The sequence below is a fragment of the Micromys minutus genome, assembly GCF_963924665.1.
Source record: "Micromys minutus genome assembly, chromosome: 2".
Lineage (NCBI taxonomy): Eukaryota > Metazoa > Chordata > Mammalia > Rodentia > Muridae > Micromys > Micromys minutus.
In genome coordinates, this window is record NC_137971.1 from 19,634,301 (window position 1) to 19,644,701 (window position 10,401).

Below are 10,401 nucleotides of genomic sequence, written 5' to 3' on the forward strand. Positions count from 1 at the left end.
GGGGTTATTTAAGGTGACTTGTGTGGCCTAGCAGAAAACACAGCTGTGGTTCAGTGGGCCCAGCGGCTGTCATCTGTTTCCTGCTGTTCCTCACAGATGCAGCTTGAAAGTTAGAGACGAGAAGTCCATGCTCGATACGCTACTTATGTGTTACTTTGGTGAACCCTGACCCCTGAGTAGTGGGAGCCTATGGAGTAGCAGTGGGGGCCCACTTGAGGAAAACCGAGAGGTCAGGTTAGGCAAGTAAGCATGGAGAAGCAATCTCAGATGTCCATAAAAATCATAATTTAGCTTACAGACTCATGAAAAGAAGCCTCAAGTGCCCCTTTGCCCTGGGTTTTGAGAAAACATCATTACCGTGAAGAGTTGGTTATGATTGTTTAACGTGGTTCTCCGCTGACAAGCGTACTGGGAGATCTTTGGTACAGTGGGGGGTGGAACATCCTGAGAGCCTGGGCCGGGACTCAGGGAAGAGTTTCTTCTCACCTACAGAGAAGCGTAAGCATCTGTGTTGAATGACAGTGAATTAGTAAGTGTGAATGTAACTATAAATATTAACTCAAAAAGAAAACGTTTACTTTAAGACAATTTATGGTGGCTGTCTCTGGAAGAAGGCAAAGTCACAGAGGACTGAAAACTATGTCACATACCTGTCTAGTGTATAATAAACAGGCATGTAAGATTGTTCTTCATATTTTATTAATTACACCAGATGAATTCCATTGTGGCAGCTCAAGTATGTATAGGATATATATTTTTGAAATCACAAAAATAAAAAAGAACCAGCAGTTAAATTTTATTTCATTTGTTTCCTTTATTATAGAAGACCCAAACCCCTTTCCCAGAGACCCTGGAATCATTAGTAAAGGATTTGGATTTAAGAAGTCATATTGTTTCTTTTTTTTTTTTTTCATGAATTATCAGAATGAGGGGAAAAAAAAAGAAACTCTGGCTTTTCTAAATTTCGAGACTGATATTCTGAAAAATCTCTGTGTGAATATGTTCCTGAAAACAGTTCTCACCATGGGATTGGCGGGATGGGTCAGCAGTGAAGGGTGAGTGCTGTTCTTGCCAAAGACATAAGTGACTCACAACCTGCTCCAGGAGACCTGTTGTCTTCTGGCCTCTGTGGACATGTGCACACATGTGCAAACAGACAGACACAAACACAGACACAGACACAGACACAGACACACACATGCACACACAAAACTAAAAATAAGATTTTTAAAAAGAAAATGGTCTATGATGTATTATTTATTAATCTATAATTATATTAATTATTAATCTATTAATATGTCAGCACTGTGCACAGTTTACGTGTGTCACTTCAAGTTCCACTGCATCTCAGGAGGTAGGCAGTACTGCTTTACAATAGAGGACAAATGAAAGCCCAACAGAGCTAAGAGGACCACATGAGAAAATTCTAGTCAGCCCAAGTGTGTGGACTCTGACGTCGATGACAGTGGCCATTGCAAAGGAGGCACTTACCACAAGCTGATGTCTCCCTGTCATCTCCACTGGCTTCCCGGCTCCCATGCATTCAATCAGCCAGGAGATGTCCAAGAGTTCAAGCTCAGAGCTGGCTTTGATGTTCTGCAGCTGGAGCCACTCCAGGACGTCTGCTCCCGAGTTGTTCTCTGCCACGATGTGGGTGACAGAATCACTAGAAATGGAAGGCAACGTTATCAGTAAAAGGAAGGAGCTTCCAAAATGAGACCCGCTCTCCCCACTCCTAAAGGTTTCTGAGAGTCCCGGCTGGTTAAAGACAAGGCACACACTGGGCCTGACCATGGATCGCCACACGGAAATCATCTCTGTTTTAAGTGGAGAAGCAGCAATGGAGTACATCCCAGGTTGGATGCGGGGGGGAGGGGGTGATACTAGTAAGAGTCGTGTAAAATAGAAGTGTAAAGACGATAAAGAGGAAGCTGTCCTTAAGGTTGTGCCTGGCACGGTGCAGCTAGTTTTGGTGTGCTGCTTTCTTTCTGCTCATGGAAGACTTGAACCCAGGACTTTTCAAAGTTGTTCGATGAAACCTGAGTTGTCAATGAGATATGAGAACTCAAAGTGCAAAGAGAAACATATGTAAGTGTGCACATGCCTGTCTGTCTGCATCAGTTGGAGGTGCTAGCAAAATGTCTTCCATAATGCTGGGGGGGGTCTGGGGGGGAGTTTGGGGGGGGAAGTAGTTCAAAGTCAAAGAAAGCTCACTCCTCACAAATGGCACAGAAGAAAGGGTGCACTTTTGGATCTTAGCCTACAGGAGACATCCTGGAAAAAAAAAAAAAAAGAGGCCAGGGTGAGATCAGAATGGGGTTTAGAAAAAGAACTGCTCTTGGGTGAGCTGAGAAACTAATGGGAGTTGTCCTGAAAGAAAGGGTTCATCAGTCAGGGGACGGGAGAGGGTTGTAGAGACGGACTGGGAAGGGTTGTCCTAGTTGTAGAAATGGCCGAGCCAGCAGTGGCAGGCACTGTAAATGCCTCGTTCAGGAGCTGGGCTAAGGTTTTTGTAAGCAGAACACTAGTTGTGCTAGCATGGCATTTTTAAAAAGCCAACCTGATCCACACAGTGCTTCGGAAGGGAGAGAGTTGGAATGGGGAGATGTGGGGAACAGCAGGCTGACTCCTGGTACACCTAAAGAGAACGCCAAGGAGAAGCAGATGGGCACACTGGGGAGGGTAACGAGGGGAGCCACATCTTGCACATGAGCATCACGGTGAAGATGGAAGTCAAATCTCTTTAGCAGAGAGAGAGGGAGGGAGGGAGGGAGAGAGAGAGAGAGAGAGAGAGAGAGAGAGAGAGAGAGAGAGAGAGAGAGAGAGAGAGAGAGACATGGCGCTGAAGCTGTCTCTGGTGAGCTGTTTGTTTCTAGAGACAGAAAGATCAAAATGAAGACATCTGATTGGCAGGTGAGACTTGAGGTCGGTGCCACAAGACAGGCTGGAGGTTGGAACTGAGACCATTTGGATAACAGAAGTTGAGATCAGACAGCAAAACAGGTAACTGCATCCCTAGCTTAGGTCCATATAATTTCAGAACTTATTTGTAACAGATTCTTTGAAAGGTCCCTAACATCAAAATTTTAAGGTAACAACAAAAGGACTAGTTCATTCATAGAGGACTAGTTTGTTCATAGAGGAAGCTTTAGTCTTTCCAGACCTCTGCTCTCTGCCTTTTAAAGGAAACTCTGTGTGTGTGTGTTTATATATTTGAGTATATATATATATACCACAATTTATTGTAATATTATTGAATAAACAGTAATATTTACTCTTTAGTAATGGAATTTTGTGTGAACTCAGGCATGCCGTCAGGGTCCTGATGCTCAATCTCCAAGTCTCCTTCTCAGTCACCCTTCCTACCATGTCCCCCACGTTCTTTTCCTGGGACTTCCTGGTGCCTCATAGGCAGGCTCCAGCTCACACTGTGTCTGGGAGCCACACGCCCTTCTTAGATCACCCAGCTTTGTGGGCGATGACTTGGCATCGTATGGAGGAAGGCTGGGGTTGAAACTTTCGATTCCTGCTCATACAACTAGCAAAACAAAATCAAAACAAGGGCCCTTCCCCCAACTGTGGATAGGTTTATCATACGTTTCCAAAAGGTACAGTGGGAACACATGCAAGAGTGTGAGCTCAGACAGTGACAATCTGGACACGAAGATGAACAGGAAGTGGACCCAGCAGTCAATCAGTCACATAAAGACTTGAGAGTCAGAGAAGAACTTGTTGGCAACAAGAAAGGTTTCTCTAGGACGGGGCGGGGGGGAGCGCAAGTGGGGTGGGGAACGCAAACAAACTGTCAAAAAGTCCCTCAGTCCCACCCCAAGTGACCCACTTCCACCAGCAAGTTCACACCTCTTAAAGGTTCCCCAATGTTGGCAAACAGTAGCACTAGCTGGGTGAGCCTATGGGGGGACATTTCACACTGAAACAGTAACTGTAACGTGAGAAACATATTTACTCTTTCTAGTTACAGTTGAGTCATGGGATAAATTCCTGGTTGGCAACTCAAGCTAGAAGAATATTGGCAGAATTCAAGCCTGATGCAATTTTCAAAGAAGAATCAAGATTAAGTATTGAAATAAAGGGCTGGACAGATGGCTCAGTGGTTAAGACCACTGGCTGCTCTTCCTAAAGGTCCTAGTTCAATTCCCAGCAACCACGTGGTGGCTCACAACCATCTGTAATGGGATCCGATGCCCTTTTCTGGTGTGTCTGAAGACAGCATACCTATCTACATAAAATAAAGAAAGAAAAAACTTAAAAGTATTAAAATGAGATTTTTCTAAAGTAAGGGCTGAAGCAAACAGTTCGTAGTAAGTCTTCCACAGATGCAAGGAAGGGAAATGAGAAAAAACACAGTCACAGTCATGATCGGGTTGGTGGCTGTCACTCCTCTCTGACTAAACACTTCTTCATGTTCAATCCTGAGCCTCACCAGACAGTGTCACATGGCAACTTGCTCCCTCCAGTGTGGTCCACTGACAGTTCCTTACTGATGCACATGGAGTGACAATCATCTGTCTCTTTGGGAACACGTGGGTTTGTCTCGGCTCCAAGTGCTCCCATACCCTATAGGAGCATATATCAGGGACTAGCATTAAATATTTAACACTCTAGATGTGCACGTTATATATTTAATTATTAACAATACTGTTAAGCAAGTCTTATCAGACCCACATAGCCATGAGGAGAGAGCCTTAGGAGACATTAAAACCCTTCCCTGCTAATAACGTAGGGTGAAAATTTGATTACGGATCTGTTTTAACCCAAAGTCTATGAACTTGAATAGCCGTGAGTTTACCATCTGTGACTTGGAGCCTTTTCCAGAGCTGAGGAGTTCCCTGGTCTGTTCCCTTCTGCCCTCCTCACAGAAGACTTATCTGAGTGGACGCCATGCCAAGAAGAAAGAAGGAATATCTGGGCGGGTACCATACTGAAAAGCAAACAGTTCCTCCAAGGGGCAGAGAAATGAGTAAAGAAATTCTCTGTGATATATCTGCCCAGGAAGCCCCCTTGGGTATAATTTTTGTCTTTCTATTTTATGTTGAATATCGGTACTACAAGATTGCAGGTGGTTAGAGCTATCCCAAAGCTAAAATGAGCTGCTGTAGCTGCACACCAAGATGGAAGATCTTCAGGGGGGCCACCAACTGCTCCAGGCTCTCTGGGTTCTGCACCCCCAGGATGAGTTCAGAAGACCCAAGGTTCATCTTGCAAGCAATGCTGCTCCATCAAACATTCTCACCACCTGGCTTTGCTCTGCATCTCCTTATCTAGTCTGCCTCTAGGTGAAGCCATACTCTGATAGGGGCTTGGGGAATAACCACCAGTGGAGGGGCTCCTGGGGTGAAACCAAGAAACAAACAAAGTGCATGGAAAGCATGCTGTGAAGTCTCTTCACCATTTGAAAATACGACACACTGCCATGTGTGGGGGGTATGTGCTGGGTGGGGGTATAAAACTCAGTCTTCATATGAGGTAGACAACTGAATACATTTAAAAGAAATAAGTTATAATGCTCACCCTCCTGAAATACACATACATGGGCATGAGAGAGAGAGAGAGAGAGAGAGAGAGAGAGAGAGAGAGAGAGAGAGAGAGAGAGAGAGAGAGAGAAAAGAAACACAATAGCGAATTGTTTACATCATGGAGACCCAGGAAGGAGGTGCCTGGTAGCTCCAGACACACAAATAATAGAGCTATAAAGAGACAGATCCTTACATTCTGCATATGCATATTCAATTATCATTCTGTACCCTATACATATATGAAGTCATTATATGTTAACTAGAATATATGACAAGCATAAGTACGTGCAGAAATTCTAAATATTTCTAGGATTGTCAGGTGGGAGGTCAGGTGTTCAAACACTGTGTATTATGGAATTAACTCACAAATCTTAGCTCTGAATATTTTTTTTCATATACCATTGTCACCTTCTCTTCCTGGCTGGCGCTGCCTCACTCCATATAAGTAAAGAAGCCTTATATACATAAGAGGCAGCCACTGTTACTTACCACCCTTTCCTCTGTGAGTTTTATCAAGAGTTGGGTATTTTGTAAACAATGACATTAGCCATGTTTACAGTTAAACCGAGCTGCTTAAAGAAGCCAGCTTAACCCACCCCAACCTCAGCTCCTCCAGTTTTCTTAACAACCAGTATGTTTCAGAATCCCTGAAAGCAAGGCAGCTGAGGTCAGTTCTAATCTACACACAGCAGCATCGGTTAGAGACAGCTTTCTATGCCAGCCCTGGCCAGGATCTCACCCAAGTCTTTAAATGCCTTTCATGGGATTATAAAACTTCTCATTAACTTGAAGCTCATCACTTTTGAAATGGAAAATGTGGGGTTTTATTACCACGAGCTCCCCGTGGGCTCTGAAGGCAAATGTTCTGAGATGAGAGAAGGAGAGGCGCATTGCAAAGGTCGAACAAACGGTGAACAGATGGGGAGCAGAGGCAACCAGGTTAGATAACACACACCCATTACAAGCTTTCTGAAAGGAGTGAGTTGTTGTGGAGTCTAAAGCTAATTTTTGGTCACATTCTGTCTGCAGTCCAATGACATTTATTGCTCTCTGGACTGGTCATGTGTGAGGTGATTAGCTCTCTACTGTGAGCTCAAATCCTTCTCTTCCCTAAGTTGCTTTTGTCAGCATACTTTATTGGAACAAAAAAGAAACTAAGGGGCTGGAGAGTTGGCTCTGTGTGTAAGAGCACTAGCTGCCCTTGCAGAGGATCCAGGTTTGATTCCCAGAGCTGACATATGACATGACTCACAACCATTCCTAAAACCAGGTCCAGAGCATCCAGCACCCTCTTGTGGCATCTGAGGGCACTACATCCATGTGGCACACATACATACATAGGTATACACCTACATTTACACCATCTACATTTACATCATATACATACACATACATATGCATCACATACATTCATATATATATATATATATATACACATATATACTTACAGGTAAATCATTAACTGATATACAAAGATAAAAATAAAAATATTTTTAAAAAGAAAGAAAAGAAATCAAGATTATGGCACTCAAGATACAATTTCTGATTCCCCTCTTTCATTGTAAACTCTTTGCTAGCAAGACTCACGTTTTCTTCCATTTTGTTTTTCCAGAGTGCCACATATAATGTGCAGAGCAGGCACTCAGGGAATTTTGTGCTGGTTTCAGCAAAGACAGCATCTTCCACTGCAGGCAAGCTGTGATGGATTGGCAGGACAATGATGTTCTTTGATGCCTTTGCAACAACCAGAGCAATATTAGCAAGTACAAAGCTCCTGGGAAGATAGAAAGATGGACCACCATCCTAAGCTACATGTCCTTCTGCCTTGACTACAATGATTTGTTCCAAGACACAGGGGAAGTTAGCAAAAGTATTTACAGAGGAGGGAAGAGGACAGATCAAAGCTTTCAAGTATCTCACTCTATGGGAACTCAGGGTGCAATCAGAGAGTGGAAAACAGGAGAGTTTGGTTCCTTCGCTGAACCTGCATTAGGTGAACTGATATTAGTGACATGCACTAAAGTCTAGGATGCTGGTGAATAAATTCAATATCCTGTTCTTTGATGTTCAAAACCACCCAAGGAACTTAGCATCTCTTCTCTTACATGTTTTAGGAATCAAATTCCTATGTCTCATAGAATAACTGGGCATTCTACTCAAAATGACACATGTATGTTGGAGAGAACAGAATCAATTCAGAGACTCTAGTACATTGAGGGTCTCAGGTAAGGGAGGAACCAAGACTTCTTGGCAGCCACAAGTATCCAGAAGTGATGAATGTTAGCCTGTTCCAGAGCATAGCATTATCTTTGCCTTAGGCTTTAAATTTTACAAGCTAAGAAAGAAGCACACCCATTACTATTAATCAGTACCTTTGATATTTTTCCTTTTAATTAATTATCATTGGTAGTAATTAATATCATTGCATATGCACATGCACATTAACATATGACATGGTGCACATGTGGAGGTCAGAAATCACCTCTGTAGAGTTGGTTTCCCTCCTCCTTTGCTGGGGTTCCAAGGGTTAAATCTAAGGTGCCAGGCTTGTATAGGGAGTGACTTCAAATTCACCTGCTCAGCTATTGTGTCTGCCCTTAGAATCTCCCCTGATTCTTTCTCTTTCTCCTTTCTCTGGCCTTCTTTCCTTTTTAAAAATAGCTTTTTTTTTTATTTTCTTCATTTTTATTTTTAACTTTTTTAAATTAAAAAACTAATTTTAATGGGTATACATGTTTTGCCTGGATGTAAGTCTGTGTACCACTTGGAGGCCTCAGATCACCTGGAACTTGAGTTGAGTCCAGAACTTAGTTGAGAGCTGCCCTGTGGGTGCTGGTAATCAAACCTGAGTCCTCTGGAAGAGCAATCAGGGTTCTTAACCATTGAGCCATCTCTTCAGCCCCAAGCTAAAAGACTATTTTTTTAAACGTTTATTTCTGGTGTCTGCGGAGAAGTCAGAGATTGACTTGTGAGTATCACTTCTTTCTTTCTACCATGTAGTTCCCAGGGATTGAACTCAGGTTGTCAGACTGGGTAGCAAACACACTTGCCCACTGAGCCATCTTGTAGGTCTATCTTTGTTTTTAAAAACCCATGTCAAAGACCAGATATAAGAGGCTCTTGGGAGACAATGTGGAATGTGAGAAACTCTGTGAGTTTGAGGTCAGCCTGGTCTACATTGTGAGTTCCAGGACAACGAGGATATTTAGAGAAACCCTGTCTCAACAAACAAAAACAAACAAATAAACAAAGTATGTCTGCTGTTAAAAAAAAAAAGACCCAGAAAATATGAGAATACACCCTCCATATAAGTACCAGATAACTGCTTATAGCGTTTTCATGGGCTGCCTTCCTGTCTCTGTTCTGCTTGTTTCTGTCCTCTGACCTAGCTTATACGATGGACAGACAACCTTTGGTTTGGCTGTACAGGTCAGTGGGTCTAACTAATGAACCAGACTCACACTTGTACTATGGTGAAGTTTATCAAAGGATTCTGACATCCTACCTCTCACCTCAGCATCACATCGGACAGAGGACAGACCATTGATCTGGATGCCCCGGCTGGTGAGCAAAGGGGGTGGAGGCTGTGTGGAACCTTTGATCTGGAAAGGACTAGCACCAGGAGGTGAAGCCTAAAGGTTCTCTCTGCAGGAATTAACGACTCTATATCTGAGCACAGAAATTCTGTTAGCGCCCCGGGGCTACTGCTTCCTGTGGTTCCTTTCCCTCAGCAGCACACACGTGTTAGTGTGTCAGTGCTCTCAGCCTGAGAACGTTGCTCCATCATGGGCATGGCAGCGGCTTGCTCACCCGTTTCTTCTGTCTCTCCTGCAGCCGGCATGGTTCTGGCAGCTGGCAGCTGGGGCATCGCTCTGATTCACCTTGCCAACAAAGTTACCTACTTCCTGATCATCGCCCCAAACACCTGCCTCAGCCAGTTTGCTGCACCGGGGACTCAGTGGCCTCCACTAGAAGCTTGGACCTTTTACCAGAGAGCTGTCTGAGTAAGTGGCATCCTGCCTGACCGCTCTTGCTTTCCTGACTGGTCCCTGTTCAAGTCCTTTACCACTACATCTTTGTAGCTGCTAAAACTTTTGATTTCTGTCTTTAAATTTCTCTTTGAACTTTTTTTTGCCCCCCCTTTACCTATCTAATCGTTCTCTTTTAAAGCTAACATGGTATGTGAGTCTGACAGATCAGTTACGATCAAAATCGAGTAGGAATGCCGGATCGTGTGAAAAGAGCATTAGGGAACGAAGTTGAGGGCGGCTGTGATGACTTAAAACAAAAAAAATAGGAGACCATGGGACAAAAAAACTCAGAAAAGAGAGAGGCCCAGAACCTCAGGGACATTTTAGCAAAAGATCAAGCATGCCCTCAGCTGGGCATGTGGAGTGTAACATTCCCCGAGTACAGACTTTGGAAATGTGTCTCTACAATGTTCCAAAGCCAGCATTTCATCAGCCAAAAATGTTTGGCAATTTTCTTTGAAATTCAGTCTTAAAATCTGAAGTGTAAAAGTCATATCATCTCTGACACAGTGTGTTCAGCACTTCCTCCAAACTAGCACAGTCACAGGCGGTGACTGGAGTGGAATCACTTTCATTCTCTTGATTGATTCAATCTAATGAATGTATAGAACAGTCAGAAAACCAATGATAACTGGTGCTTACTGAGCGGCTCTGTCTAGTCCGAATAGTAGCTTCAGACGCCTCCCTCTCTAGACTCTGATCACACCACACTAGAGTGCCATCTGTCACCACTAGGCAAACATCTTTAAAGAGCAACTCTTCCTGAAGCCCACTTGGACCACTCTTTGGAAAACCATCACCAAGACCATATAGGTACCTGTGGTGAGATATTC

General features: G+C 43.6%; 1 protein-coding gene across 3 annotated transcripts in view; it reads right to left on the bottom strand.

Annotated features, from left to right (window-relative positions):
• Window positions 1–10,401, bottom strand: part of DNTT (DNA nucleotidylexotransferase) — a gene marked incomplete at both ends in the record, with an annotated part of 29,988 nt that overhangs the window by 18,950 nt on the left and 637 nt on the right. For all 3 annotated transcript variants that reach the window (XM_080913105.1, XM_080913104.1, XM_080913103.1), the window contains 2 exons: window positions 358–486; window positions 1,492–1,666. In XM_080913105.1, coding sequence (XP_080769231.1) covers window positions 358–486; window positions 1,492–1,666 — 304 coding nt within the window. The remainder of the gene's footprint in view (window positions 1–357; window positions 487–1,491; window positions 1,667–10,401) is intronic.